Consider the following 15,247-nt stretch of genomic DNA (forward strand, 5'->3'; position numbering starts at 1 on the left):
CCAGGAACTTATCTCGCGTTTTTTTTTTTTTTTTTAAACCCAGTTATACTTTTGGCCTTCACAACGTCCTCTGGCAACAAGTTCCACAGGTTAACTGTGCATTGTGTGGAGAAGTACTTCCTTGTGTTTGGTTTTTAAAGCTGCTGCCTATTAATTTCATTGGGTGACCCCTAGTTCTTGTATTAAACAAAGGGGTAAATAACACGTCTTCCTTCGCGTTCTCCACCTCATTCATTATTTTATAGACCTCCGTCATCTCCAGCTTGAAAGAAAGATGACTAAGGGAACAGTCCCAGGCTCTTTAATCTCTCCTCATATGGAAGCTGTTCCACACCCCTGGTCATTTTTTGTTGCCCTTTTCTGTACCTTTTCCATTTCTAATACAGCTTTTTTTTGAGATGGGGAACTGCACGCAATCTTCAAGGTGTAGGCAAAAGCATGGATTTATACAGAGGCATTCTGATATTTTCTGTCTTTTATTATCTATCCCTTTCCTAGTGGTTCCTAACATGGTTAGCTTTTTTTGACTGCCACTGCACATTGAGCGAGTGTTTTTTCAGAGAACTATCCACAAGGACTCTAAAATCTTTCTTGAGTAGTAACAGCTAATTTAGACCCCTTTTCATATGTATAGTTGGGATTGTTTTCCAGTGTGCATTACTTTGCCTTTATCAACAGTGAATTTCATCTGCCATGTTGTTGCCCAGTCGCCCAGGTTTGCGAGATCCCTTTGTAACTCTCTTTGCAGTCTGCTTTGGACATTACTATCCTGAGTAACTTTGTAGCCTCTGCAAACTTTGCCACCTCACTGTTTATCCCTTTTTCTAGACCACTTATGGATGTCGAACAACACTGGTCCCAGTAGATCCCTGGGGGACCCTACTATTTACACCTCTCCATTCTGAAAACTGACCATTTATTCTTACCCTTTGATTCCTGTCTTTTTAACCAGTTATTGATCCATGAGAGGACCTTCCCTCTTATCCCATGACAGCTTACTTTGCTTAAGAGCTTCTGGTGAGGGACCTCGTGAAAGGCTTTCAGAAAGTCCAAGTACACTATATCCACTGGATCACACTTGTGCACATGTTTGGACCCCCCCCCCCCGCCCAAGAATTCTAATAGATTGGTGAGGCACGATTTCCCTTTACAAAAGCCATGTTGACTCTTCCACAATAAATTGTGTTCATCGATGTGTCTGATTAATTCTGTTCTTTACAATAGTTTCAGCCAGTTTGCCTGGTACTGAAGTGAGGCTCACCGACCTGTAACTGCCTGGATCGCCTCTGGAGCCTTTTTAAAAATTGGCATTTACATGAGCTGTCCTCAGTCATCTGGTATGGAGGCCGATTTAAGTGATCGGTTTCATACCACAGTTGTTAGTTCTGCAATTTCATATTGGAGTTCCTTCTGAACTCTTGGATGAATCCCATCTGGTCCTGGTGACTTATTATTGTTTAATTTTATCAATTTGTTCCAAGACCACTCTGAGGAACTGTCCCAGATTGAAGTGATCAATATTTTTGTCACCTAAAAATCACAGCTCAGGCGTGGGAGTCTCCCTCCCGTCCTCTGCAGTGAAGACTGATGCAGAGAATTAATTTAGCTTCTCCACAATGGCCTGGTCTTCCTTGAGTGCTCCTTTAGCAGTTCTGTTGTCCGGTGGCCCCGTGATTGTCTGGCAGGCTTCCTGCTTCTGAGGTAAAAAATTTTTTTTTTTTTTGGCTGTTAGTTTGAGTCTTTTGCGAGTTGCTCTTCAATTTGTTTGGTTTTTTTACCTGCCTAATTATACTTGACTTGCTAGAATTTGTGGCCCTTTCTATTTTCCACAGTAGGGTTTGACTTCCAATTTTTTAAAGGATGTCTTTTTGCCTCTAACTGCTTCTTTTACTCTGAGCCATGGTGGCATTTCTTGGTCCTCTTACCTTTTTTTTTTTTTTTTAAATAGGATCAAATTAAACGTATACTCCATTCTCATGGTGTTTTTTTAAAAGGCGTCCATGTAGCTTGCAGGCATTTCCTGCTGGTGACTCTCTCTCTTCTTTTTAACTTCCGTCTAACCAGCTTCGTCACTCATGTGGTTCCTGTTTCTGAAGTCAAACAGTGAGCTGGGAATGACCCTGGTCTCAGTCCCCCTCCTGGTGAATAAGAGTCCCCCAAACTGGTGCTACTTGGCAGTCTCCGCAGAGAAGTCAAGAACAGAATGGGCAGATGGCCACCTCTCCTGTCCTAGCGGAGTTTCCTCTGGGCCAGGGTTGAATACAGTGGCAGGGATTTTGGGGGAGTTGGTGTTGCTACCCATGCTGTACCTTGGGGCTCAGAAGAACTCCCTGGGTGCTTACTAGCCTGGGGCTCAGCTCCTTAGCCAGAGGAGAATACAAAAATGGTAAGAGGGCAGCAGAGATCTGCAGAAATAGAAGTCACCGCCCCGGAGAAACCCCTCTTTCTTCCCCACAAAAGGCCCCCAGCTACAGAGAAAGAGGGGTGCTACTGGTGCATCCTAATTGCCTGTGGCTATCAAGAGTCTGCAGTACAAAGCCTGCCTGCTTTCAACCTGTGGAACTCATTGTCAGGAGATGTTGTGAAGGCCAAAACTGTAACAGGGTTCAAAAAATTTGATAAGTTCCTGGAGGATAGGTCCAGCAATGGCTATTAGCCAAGATGGTCAGGGATGGAACCCCATGCTCTGCGTGTCCCTAGCCTCTGTTTGCCAGAAGCTGGGGGTGGATGACAGAGGATGGATCACTTGATTGCCTGTTCTGTTCATTCCCTCTGAAGCACTATCAGAAGACGGGATGCTGGGCTAGATGCACCATTGGTCTGATCCAGTATAGTCGCTCTTATGCTGGAAGAGAGCTCTTCCTCTCATCCCAGCTACTCTAACTTCCCCTCTCAGCCTTGGGGTGGGGGGAAATCCTCGTTTCTCATGAACAGCTCCAGCCACTGTCTGTCTCCCGCCTCTTCTCAGTAGCAGAGTGAAATCAACACAACCCTTCCACTGCTCCTTTAAGGGTTCTGGAATAGCAGCAGTCAAACTGACCAGAGTCCAGTTAGTGTCCTTCTGCTCTTTGGGCAAAGCTGAGCAGCAGCAGAGGTACCAGAAAAGTCTGTCCACAGACTCAGGAAAACTGCACTGCATCCCATCACAGTTGCAGGCTTTTAGCTTTGCAGATATAAGGGCTGAAACATCTAAAAGGGAGTGCTTAAATTCTGCAGAGTAGGGGCTTAGCCACCTCATCCACCAGGCAGTGTTCCTCATTTGCCTGTGGGCAGTGAGCGACTGGATTCCCAAGCCCAGCTGTACACATTTAGCGGATAAGCAGGACTTCAGTCTCTAGGGCTACTAATTCAGCTCCTTTCACCAGGACAAAATTCTGGGTATGAGACTTGATGACTCCCAAACCAACTGGGCCAGCCCTCAGATGGGCTCCTCAGAGCTTATATCTTAGTTTCTCCACAGGTCACTCCCTCAATCCTTATATCTTCTCTTTACCAGGTTCCACAGTCACCTGTGGGAACATCCTCTACCTGCTGCTGTTTGGATGGTGGCTGTCCCTCCTCTATCTCCTGGTTTCTGCCCTGATGTTCCTCACAGTACTGGGGGCTCCATACGGTGCGTGCTGCAGAGACTCTTGACTTGTGATGTGTATTGTCATAGGCCTAGTAGCCAGGGCCCATTGTGCACTGGATACACACAATGCGATCCCTGCTAGTGATCTGTGCAAGCTGTTTTATTTCTTAGACCCAACTCAGTTCTCATGGAACACTGGGTTACAATAAACCTCGTGTTACATTAATAACGAGTTGCCGTAGTACTTAGGAGCCCTGGTCATGGACCCTGTTGTCCTAGCTGCTGTAGAAACCCAACAAAAATTGAATTCTTCCCACCCGTTAGAGCATTAGATCACATCTGTGGGAGGAAAACAGGAGCAATATAAGGTGTAGGGTGGCAATATAAGACATCCAATAACTTAAATTCCAGGTGCTTGAGAACTTGCAGCCCTTTAGTAATTAACCACGGGGACAGATTTACTGGGGATGTGGTAAATTCTCCATCACTGAGCCTTTAACTCATTACTGAGTGTCTTGCTAAAAGAGACACTCTAATTCAACCACAAGTTCCTGGGTTTGATGCAGGAATTATTGGATAAAATCTGCAGCAGGTCAGGCTAGTTGATCTAATGGCCTGCCGGCTGGCCTGAACCTTGTAGTGGTGAAAGATTTCCTAAGTTAAGGTATGCAGCTGCCTCTGATTCTTCAGGCAGCGTGCGCAACTTCCAAGAGTCATCCCCCTCAAATGGATAAGGAGGCAGCAAAAGAGCTTGCTGTGAAACTCTTACATAAAACATCCAGGGGGACAAATCTCACTACCCTGCTGCAGTGAGACCACTGTCCCCGAAAGCCGGCTTCCCAAACCTGCCTGCAGACCCCTATAAACCGTTCATGGAAGTGTGAGAAGTTGTATGCCACCACTTGAATGCACGGACTCCTGGGCTCTACTCCCAGAGCTGTGATCACACTCCCCTTGTGGCGTGAAGTCAAATCACTAAACCCTGCTCATCTTCCCCCTCTGTAAAATGGTATTTCCTCTCTTCCGGGGTGGCTGGATTTAATCGGGCGCTGTGTGGATGAAAAGGCCAAGGGCCACCATCCACTGGCACTTCACTTCCTGTTCTCCAGGGCTCCAGAAAGGATTAGGCAGCCTAGTGCAACAAGGGAGGGTGGTAGACAGGATGGGATGGCCTTCGTGGGTAATACTTTGTTTCCGTTGAATACATGGTCTCTCTTCCCTTCCTGGTAGGTAGTAGGACCCCCGACCAAAAGGCTGTTGGTGGCCCTGGGTCAGAAGCCCCAGGGTGAACTGTTTGGTAAGGAGACGCTGACTCCTTCCCCCATGACCAGAGAACTGAAGGATGCTCTGCCTCCATTCTAGGTCTGCGGCTACTGCAGGCAGTTTGCTTCTGGTGCAAGAGTCCTGTCTCCTGGACCCTGTCGGTCTTGCCTCGCCTCTCCCCAGAAACAGCTAGGCTAAACTGCAAGAGCGCTTCATAGCGAGCCGTGAGCTTCCTTCCACCCAGCACTCATCATGGTGGTGAGGGCAGGTCACCTTCCCTTCCACCTAGGCAAGGCCCATCCCCCAGGACAGCCTCAGTAATCCTCCTCTGGCTCAGAGGGAGCGCCTTGCTGGCCAAGGGGAAATATCCCAGGGAGCCTTGTCCCAGCTGACTGCCGTCTCCTTTCTCCCCACAGGGAAGCTGTGCTGGGAACTTGCTGGGTATTTTCTCTGGCCATTTGGAAAAGTGATTCAGAAGGTAGAGGGGAGCGGCGGGGTGGAAAATGAGCGACCTGCTTCCTCGCTGTGCCAGGATTCGTGCCCAGTTCTGAACTGGGGATCCCTAGCCAACTGGCTGACAAAACTGCACGAGCATAGACTCTTCCCCGCCCCCTCCCTCCCTCTCCAGGGGGAAGCTGGCTTGCTTGCCCTCTACATCCTGGCCAGAAAAGGAGCCATGTTGGGAATGATTCCCTGCGTAGGTACCTAATGCAGCTCGGGGCCTCTGTTACCGTGGTAGCAATGATCGCGTGCTCCATGGCAGAAGGTGCAGTTCTCTGCCTCTAACACAGGGCCCTGGCCCAGCGTGGAGCAGCAATCAAGTGACCTGCAGAGAACAAATGTAAAATTGGCAAAGGGAGCTGGAGCAGGCCCTGAGCCTCGGCCTCCAGTACCAGCCTCTGCGGGAGTGAAAGCTGCTTTACTCATGGTTGAATCGTCTCTGCCTCTTGGTTTCCTTTGATGTCCCCTCCAGTACTCTCCCCCACCCCCAAATCTCTGCCCCTCTCTGAAGACCTGCTCTCCTGTCTCCTAGACCAGAACGTACTCTCGAAAGTGCAGCATCAAGTTCAACAAATGTGAAGTCATCTCGGAGGCGAAGGAGAGCACCCCCCTCCTCATCTGCCATGACCAGGAGCCCGGCAGCCGTGCCGACGCCACGCACTGGGTATGGCCCTTTGCCCGGGTCACCCGGGGCGGAGGGAGGAGTCGGAGATGCTCCATCCCGAGCTGCTCCCTGTGCTGTTGGCATGGACAGCTCAGGGGATGGGCTGCTACAGCCTGGCATGCACCAGCTCAGCTGTGACTTCAAGTTGTAAGGCCTCTCCCCAGCTATCAGCCCAGTAGGTGCCTGCATCTGACTCCCGCAGCAGAGAGGCCAGAAGGAGCTGGGTTCCCCTTCCTCTTCTAAATGCCCCCCCACCGCACCCCCGGATGGGAGTTAGACATGGCCCTTCCTACTCTGGATCACCTGTGGCTTGGCTCACGCTGCTGGGTCTTTATCCGTGCAGTCCTATGGCACTCTGAATACCCCCTCGGAATGGGAAAGAACCAGCAGGGAAACTTCTCTGGCTTCTGATTCCCTGCCCCTGATACTCCCCGGGCCAAGAGATGGAGAAACAGGATCCCAGTAGGTCTCCTCCAGTTGTACGGTCCCTATAACCAAAGCATGGGCGTAATGGTCTGCGCTGATGTCTCAGCAGATCTGAGTAACAGCTGGGGAGCCCCGATTGCTCCTGATTGGAAGTGCCTTCCCTTGGCTTGGCATTGCCCGTGGCCACTCACGCAGCCCTTGCTTTGCTCTTCCCACCAGCGGCGTGTGAACACATATATCTGGCTCTTGCTGGGCTACCCAGTCCTCGCACTTGCCCATGGCCTGGTCTGCTTCATCGCCTGGCTCTTTGTGTTCATCATCCCCGTTGCCAAGATGAACGCTCGGACCGTCACCAAAGTCCTGCTCCTGCCCCCGGAGCACGTGCACGTCCAGAGGATGAGGAAGGTTGGTTCCGCAGTGACTGGAACATGTTTCCAGCTTGCCCCTTGGGAGGGCGGGGGGGTGCCTGGCATCTAGAGAGTGGCCCGTTACTTGCTAACCTCTCCCATCCCTGTATGGGAGGGTGGTGTTTGGACTGGGAAGACTTTGGAGAGACTGCTCTCCTCCTCCCATGCAGATGGTGCTGGGAGGAGGAGGAGTTCATCTTGGCTCAGTGCCATGCTTCCCAATCTCCTGGACATAGGAGCAAGCTGAGCAGCTGCAGAAGGGCTAGGCTGGCCAGGTGGGGAAGCAGCCAGCAGGGCGACCTGGAGGGTGGTTGGGTTCAAGCCACCCACAATATCCCTTTCCTGACACCAGTGCAGGTGAGCGCAGGGCTAAGCCAGTCGACGTGACTAGCACAGGGCTCCAGACCAGCCTGCTCCAGAGCTCTGGCTGGCACAGTAGAGCAGGTCTGATAAGACCCTCGTTAAAGGTGCCTCCATCCCACAAAGGAGGGCAGGGGAGAGCCTCCTGAGCCCATGGAATCCTTGGCCATTTCCCCTTGTCCAAACAATCCTCCCCTCCTTGGGGGACACCAGGAAATGGGAAGTTTTAGGCAACCTCAGCTGGAGACGTCTCTCCCAGCGCTGCCGAGAATAGTGAGGTTTGCTGCGAATTAGAAGCCACCTAACGCCTGGGCTCTCTGACCCCGCAGACAGAGGTGCCGCTGGAGGCTGAAGTGGTTCTGTGCTGCTACCGGGCCGTTAACGCCTATTACTACAAATACGCCGTGGACGGGATCAACGTCTTCGCCGTCAGTATCCTTCGGACGGACGCCTGGCTCCGGGGCCAGCATTGGGGAAACGCCGGTGTTGCTGGGTAGTGCGTGTCAGGCAGCCCAGGGCTCCCCTGGGGCGGAGGAGGGATATGGAGGCATTGAACATACAGGAACCTCCTGCAGAGGTGGGAGTGCAGCCTCTCGGCTGCCTGGTGTTCTCTGCAGATCCCTGATCCGCTCAAGGTAATCCTTCAGCTGGCTCAGAGCAGCTGGCGTGAATAGTACAGGGTCGGGGGAGAAGGACCCTGCCTCAGATGGAGGCTGGCAGAGGTGCGAGCCGCGTACCATGTGCTCAGCAGACGCTTGCGCTCTCTGACCATGAGGCATGGCCAGGTGGTAGGGGAAAAGTGAGTGTTGGCTTTGTGGCTGAGGACCAAGCCTGGGAGTTGGGAGACCTGGGTTCAGTCCATATACATGGACTCCCCTGTTCAGGTTATTTAACCTCTGCAAAACCTCCCTCCTGGGGCGTGGAGGCTAAGCACATCCCCAGGCGAGGCGCTCTGGTACTCGTGACGGGAGGCACAACATTGCCGGGAAGTGCCCCTTGACTGGCCGCAATGCAGACCTGCTGCCGCTCGTGATCGTGACGCTGGTTCTGGGCTACGTCGACAGCCACAACCATTTCACCAGCTCTGCTGTGAAGTTCACCCTCTCGCTGCTCTCCATCATGCCCCTCTCGTACTACATCGGCATGGCCATTGCCAGGTGAGGCCGCGCCTTCTCCCAGGTCCGGCAGGGGGCTGGGGTTCAGAACAATCCCTTGTGTTAATTCCCAGTCCTGTTCCGAAGCCGCGTCATGACGTCTCGCCGGTGAGCAGCGTAACAGGGCACAATGGGACTCTCGTCCCCTCCCATCTCACCCCCTCCTTGCTGGGAGGAGTCCTGGATGCTGCTTGGGCAGATCAGTCCTGCGATAGGTGCTGTGCAAATCCAGCTGAAGGCATGAACTTCCCGTGGGATTCTTGGACTCCTGGTGGAGTGTCCCTATGCGTAGCTGGCTCATCGCTCTGTATCCAGGCACCGCCCCTGCTGTCTCTGGGGTGGAATATGCAGCCCCCGCAACACAGTGGCAGACTAGCCACTGGGCCAATGGAGCCCGGGCCTGGGGGCCCTGGAAAAATGGGCACCCTCTGCCCAGACCCTCTCCAGTTGGGGTGCGGGGGCTTGTCACGCTCCACTCCACTGCCCAGCACTCCAGCTAGGCGGAGCGGGGCAAGCCCCGGCTGGAGCACTGGGCGGAGCAGAGGGACTGCAGGCGGAATGGGAGGGGAGGGGCCCCTAACACCCTAATCTGCCCCTGCTCCTACACTAACCCTTCAGGCCGCCCTAGAAGGGGAGGCCACGGGCAGTACCCCCGATGGGAAGGCCTGCCGAGATGACGCTAAGCTGCCCAGCCCCCTAGCACTGGGCTGAGGCATTGACTCCAAGCGCTGCCTGCAGAAGGGACCCCACTTCCAGCAGCTCTTGGCTGATCCTCGGGTTTCCACTTCAGTGCTGCTCAGTTTAGCTTGAGTGCAGCACAAAGGGGCGTAACTGCAGCCCTGCTGGTGGACAGATTTGGTGGACAGAGGAGGATGGCACCCTCCCTAAAACAATCAATCCTGCCCTAAAAAAAGACCCTTTGTGAGGGCTGGGAGCCATGTGGCTCCAACGTAGAAGGTTGCACCAGTAGCCAGAATTCTGCTGTTCATGTTGAATGATCCATCCGACTGTCTCCACCCAGGGTCTGTCTCGAGCCTCCCTCTGCTAGCTAACCCCCCTGCCTTCATGTGACTTAGTATTTCAGCTCAGAGTAACTTCGCGGTGGGGGCTGTGGTGAACGCCTCCTTTGGCTCCATCATAGAGCTGACCTTCTACATCACGGCGCTGATCAAGGGCTCCCGGGAAGGGAACAAGTGTTACGAGGAGATTGTGAAGTCGGCCCTGACGGGGACCCTGCTGGGCTGTGTCCTCCTCGTGCCGGTGAGTCTGGCTGGAGGCTCGTGGCCTGGGGCTGTGCTCCAGGCTCCGCTGTCGATCCGGGCCCTAGGAGCGGGCAGCTTCTGGTAGTTCTGCCTCTTTCTTCTCAAGTGCTCCGTTCAGACTCGCCCCGGCTGACCTCTTTCGTCTTCGAAGCCGCTTCTCGTGCGAGTGATTGTGGGACACACAACTGAGTGGGGGGCAGGGTTACCTTGCTAGCTGAGCTGCAATGAAATGCACTCCAGGTGAGGTGGCCCAATGGCTCGGGGTGATAAGAGTGTCCCCTGTTCCTTTCAAGGGCTTGTGCATGGTGATTGGAGGCATCCGCCACCAGGAGCAGAGGTTTAACAGCAGATCGGCAGGCGTCAGCTCTGCCCTGCTCTTCCTCTCCGTGGGAGGTAAGCAAGAAATTGACAAAGCGCTGAAGCCCTGGGTCCAGGAATGAGACCGCAATGCACCGTCTCCTAACCTGAATGTATTGGCCGCATCCACTGACCATGCTGTTGTGCAGGGCTTGGCTGTTATGGCCTGTCCCCATCTTCCGATCTCGAGGCCTCTCCAGTGAAGCCTAGCTCCGCTGCAGGGCTTCAGCCTTGGGGGATCAATGTATCCTGTGCACATCCCTGGGGGTTATGACCTTGTTTCAGGCGGTTTTTTTGCGGAGATCCATCTCCGCTCTATCCCTTCGATTGGCAGCGCCTATGGCAAATCTGGGACAGTGTCTGGAGTTACACACTGCTCACAAAATGCTGCGGCCTATCATTGCAGGGAGGTTCCCACAGTTCCAGGGAGCTGGGTGGGACACCCTTCTGTGCATAATGCAGCTCCTAGAGCTAGAGGTGGGGTGCCCTGAGCAGGATGTATTGCCCCTCTTACCTCCCCTGGGTACTGGACACCTGGACTCCTAGGGCTGTTACTTCCATCAGGCTGGCTGGCCTAAAATGGGTTTGGCTCTGCCTAAGTCCTGGGAGCGGGCAGGTGTCCACATCAGAGTGGCCATGCAGTCAGGATGTGTTGCTTTTTATCAAAAAGCCAGGGATTGAATAGACACAAACTCTACTCCTGTGCAGAGAGTGGGGCCGCGGGTATCAGTCAGAGCACACTGGCAGGGCAGCGTGGGGGAAGCGTGTACTGTTCCTTGGACAGAGGACGTGTGTTCTTGGGCTCCCTGGTGGGTTGGGAACAGCCTATTAAAGGGACTTTTATTCCCTAATGGCCCGTCTCCTAGGTATGGCCCAGATGAAGGGGAGATAGATGGGAATTCCTCTTAGCCAGCTGCTGGAGAGGAGAATCAGCACTTATTTGGCCCACAGCAAAGTGGGATTCTGCTCTGCAGCTCGTTCAGTCTCTGTGGCCAAAGTCTTGATCAGCTTCCCAGTGGAAGCGTGATGTGTCTCTTGGACCCTTTTCCTCTTGCCCTGGGCCTTGTTGCCAGCGTTAGCCGAAGGTGTCATGTGGAAACCACCCCCCCCCCCCCCCCGGATCCATTCCAATCCCCTTTTCTCTCCCCTGACAGGCGTGTTTGCTCCAACGCTGTTCTCCAAAGTCTATGGGAGGCTGGTCTGTGGTGAATGCCAGAACATTACCCAGAGTCCAGCGGGACACTACCTCTGCCAGAACTGCCACTTTGACTTGGTAGGTGGAAACCTGGGCACCTAAATCAGTGTATTAGCTCTTGTACAGGGCCTGCTGACCTGCAGATACTTCTGCCCAGCCATACAGGGGATTTGCTGCCTGATCACTGGCCTCTTCAAGCTTGCAGTGCCCATGGCTGCCTAGCAGTGTCTGTCTCCTTGATGGGGGCAGGGTGTATCCAACAAGGGCCAGACTTCTCTGCTAATCTGTGAATCCTCCAGGTGAGATTGGTGGCTGCTGCAACATGGGTGTTCCTGCATTACAGGGGCTTCCAGGTTGGGTTGGGAACAGGAAAGACCCAGTCGGGGGTAAGGTGTCCCCTGCTAGACTGGGACATTCTGTGATGCCTGGTATACAGGATGTTCTGAATTCAAGTAACTAGCAAAACTTGCACTCATGATCAGCAGGCAGCTGCTCAAGAAGAAGAGAAGGGCCTTGCTTTTCTGGACAGTACAAATGCTGTACAAAACTACTGGTCCTGTACACTGAAATGCAGCCACCTCTGGGGTGGAGGCATCCCTGAGATCTGCATCTTTACAGGCCAACTCCTTGGGGTGCATTGGTGGTAACTAACCACTGAGGACTGAGCTGCATGCGGAGGGTTTTCTGTGTGCGCCTTCAGGACTCAAACACTCTGGTGTGCCAGCCAGAGTTACAGAGCAGGTTGGTCCAATTCTTAGCTTCTGGGAGTTGGCGTTCCTAATTCCTCGCTTGCATCCTGCACCTGGCCTGGGGTGAGGCTGCTGAGGAGAGAATAGATTGAGATCACATGGAGTGGGGAGGTCTCTTATTAATCTGATCACTTTTCTCTCCACTGCACACACCTAGACTCCTTGCTTCCTCTTCCACTAGGCATATGGGGAGCTAAAAGTGTTCTGTAAGACTCTAAAGTCACTGTGAGGTTCCAGATCAGTCTCTCCAGCCTACCCTGCTAACTTAGGGGAGAACAGTCCTTTTGATAACTGCAAACTCAACCCAGCTTGACTCTCTGCTCGCATGCTATTGTCGTCTTGTGCCCAATCTCCAGAAAGAGGGTCTGAGGACCACAAGAGTTCCTCAGATTCCTGTGCAGCCCCATTGTCTTCATCAGGGTTGTACAGGTACAACTGACCGGAACAGAACTAAACTCTGCTGCACAAGGAGCAGACTCCAGTTTGCTGTCCCTTAGCTGTACTAGCGCTACGGGCCTTCCAGGGGTTCATGTCTGAGCAGGGGTGACTGGATACCCACTGGGCACAGCTCTGAGCAGGAGGCGCTGTTCAAGTGACTCGGCACGTTCCCACTTACGGGTACTGCGCACCTTGCAGCAGAACCCTCGTCCAGCCATGGCAGCTAGAGCTCTCACGCCCGCCTCTCCCCTCAGCATCCCCGATGTACTGAGGACAATATAGGGGGTGCCTGCCGGGATGGAGATTCATCTGCCACTCCCTGCTTCAGAAAGCCCTCAACACTAGCCCCTCTGCATCCGTTCAGACTCCGGCTCCAAGGTCTAAACATTCAGCCTCTGTCCTGGTGGCCTCCTCTGCTTCCAGCCAGCTGAAGGGTTCCAAGAAGCCACAGCCCCTGTCTGGGCCAGACTCAGTTCCAGCAGCCCTCAGTCAAGCCCCAAGGCATTGTGTGGCTTAACTGAGGGCTGGGTGGTTGGTTCCCACTGGTCTGGTTCCAGAAGACAGGTTGAGGACCAGTTCAGCTGCCCTGGCTGGTGCTGTACCTCATGCCTCATGGCAGTCCAACCCCAATGCAGCCCCTGCGGCTGCAGGACCAGGGTCTCTTCCAGTTGCCTGGAAGACAGATGTAAGCAGTGCCTCTGAATTAGGGCCATCAGCACCATTGCTTTTTCCTCGGTCTCAGATGATGCTGCAGCAGTGTAGAAGCAAGACCGCCAGCATGAGTTCTGATTCGTGGGAACCAGAACTGCTAGCAGATCCATCCGATTTTTTTTTTTTTTATAAGGCCACAACAGTTCCGAAGCAGAAACTTGTTCCACCTCCAGCTTCAGTAGCTAAAGAGAGGAGCTCACATGGGTCATCGGATCCAATGGTGGCCAAACTTTTGGATTTGCGGTCATTTCCGATTCCGGACAGTTCTGTCTCTCTCTGCTCGGGTGCATGCCTTGGATCCTGGTGCAAGGCGCATAGCTCCTAAAAGGAGGCATGTATCCTTGGTTCCAGGATTGTCATCTTCATCACTTCCTAGGAAGAAGAGACCAGATCCCGCTGGCTCTTCCCAGGACCTTTCTCATCCCTCCTTTTAGGCTTCCTACAGGGCCTCAGCAAAGAGCAGAATCCCCATTCCTCCCTCTGCATCGGTTACTATCCTTGGTATACTTTCTCAGGTCCAGGTCTGGACCCTCTCCAGGAGGAGTATAGAGGAAGAACTGACCTGCTGTGAGATTCCGACCACCCTTTTGGTCTGCCCCCTATTGGCATGTTCCTGACACCCAATAGTAGGGGAGACCTGGCAGTCCTGGGGCCTTAGTGAGGGACCACCTCAGGTCCTCTCCAGTTTATCCTCCGCATGGATGGAGAGGGAACACTTCATCTGCAAAGAAATCTTTAAGCCCAGGGATCCTCCGATCCTGCTCCCCCAGTTCCATTGACACTACAGTGAGACCTGGGACTCTCTGTCTGAGGAGGATGAAGAGAAAGCTGCTCTCTTTGGACAGGAGCTTTTAGGACCTGATGGTGAAGCTGTACCTATCACTCAACCAATGCAGGGGTGGCATCAGGCTTTTCTCCTTCTGGGGATGCTGTGCATTTCTATGACTTAGGGCATCCCATGGTGTCCACTCGAATCTCCCTGCAGTACTGGAGGAAGAGACTTCTCAGTATCTTACATCCTCAGTGCCACTGCAAAGAGTAGGATATCGCTTCCCGTCCTGGATGAGTTGTGAGGGCCAGCCACCTCTGCAGGGCCCACTGATAACCCATCTCTAATGAACTATACCAGATTCCTTCTGAAGGGAATCTTCCTTCCATACCTGCTTTGTGCCGAATTCATTGATGCTGGCTGCTGCCAGCAACAGGGGGTCTGGACAGTTACACTCCACTCCAGTGGGGGAAGGGGGAGAAAGATCTCCTCCTCCTTCTCCCTCAGTGTTAGGGTGGCAAATTATCTGGCAGTCCTGGCCCATTACCAATTCCATCTATGGGGGGCAGAGCGGGAGAGTGTTGCTTTTTCTCCAGGTCTTGCCTGATGACCAGACACAGCCAGTAGATGCCATCTTATTGAAGGGTGAGAAAGTAGCTAGACACTCCCTCAGGGCTTCCTTCAGTGCTTTGGACTCTGATGTCAGAGCGTTGGCATCAGGTGTGACCATCAGGAGCATGCGTTGCTTTGATCCTCCATCCTAGCTATGGATGCTCGAAGTCAGCTGGGAGAGCGTCGTCTTGGAGTGGAGGGTCTCTTCCGTGAAAAGACCATTGGCAAAACTAAAAGAGATGGCATCGACCCCAAAGATTGAGTTGTTGATCTCATCTACTCAAAGGAGGCCCTCCAGTCCTCTTGCCAGTACTGGAGGCGGCAGCATTACCCCAACCTTCAGTCATCCAGTCACACGTCAACAAGGTGCAGCCTCACAGAGCCATTCTGGAAAGAGGCCTTTCAAATGAGGTTCCAAATCTAAACCGCCTGCATCCTCATCCCAGACAAGTCCACCCTCTGTTTTGGTGAGACCTTTGAGAGTCAAGAACCAACCAACCAACCAACCAGCACTCTTCTACCCTTTCCTTTGGAGACAGGCTAGCCCACTTCATCAACACATGGAAGCAGGTTATATCAGACCAACAGGTCTTGGAGATCATGGAAAAGGGCTACGCCATACAACTGGAAAGACTGCCTCCTCCCAACTCTCCCTCCCCATCCCTCTCCAGGGACCTCTTTCACTAGGCAATCCTTCTCGCAAGCGTGGAGATGTTGCTTCTGGTAGGAGTTGTCAAGGAGTCTCTCTCTTACTAGAGAGGGGGTCAAGGTTTTACTCCGGGTTATCTTTCTGGTGCAAAAGGAAGAG

The 15,247-nt window shown here is 53.1% G+C and overlaps 1 protein-coding gene across 2 annotated transcripts in view; it reads left to right on the plus strand.

The window, feature by feature from the left end:
* LOC141980948 (uncharacterized) overlaps positions 1–15,247 on the plus strand; it is a 44,579-nt gene that overhangs the window by 15,823 nt on the left and 13,509 nt on the right. For both annotated transcript variants that reach the window (XM_074942729.1, XM_074942730.1), the window contains exons 5-13: positions 3,497–3,613; positions 5,251–5,312; positions 5,868–5,999; positions 6,645–6,830; positions 7,522–7,624; positions 8,208–8,349; positions 9,423–9,606; positions 9,902–10,001; positions 11,120–11,238. In XM_074942729.1, coding sequence (XP_074798830.1) covers positions 3,497–3,613; positions 5,251–5,312; positions 5,868–5,999; positions 6,645–6,830; positions 7,522–7,624; positions 8,208–8,349; positions 9,423–9,606; positions 9,902–10,001; positions 11,120–11,238 — 1,145 coding nt within the window. The remainder of the gene's footprint in view (positions 1–3,496; positions 3,614–5,250; positions 5,313–5,867; positions 6,000–6,644; positions 6,831–7,521; positions 7,625–8,207; positions 8,350–9,422; positions 9,607–9,901; positions 10,002–11,119; positions 11,239–15,247) is intronic.

The sequence above is a fragment of the Natator depressus genome, chromosome 1, assembly GCF_965152275.1.
Source record: "Natator depressus isolate rNatDep1 chromosome 1, rNatDep2.hap1, whole genome shotgun sequence".
Classification (NCBI taxonomy): domain Eukaryota; kingdom Metazoa; phylum Chordata; order Testudines; family Cheloniidae; genus Natator; species Natator depressus.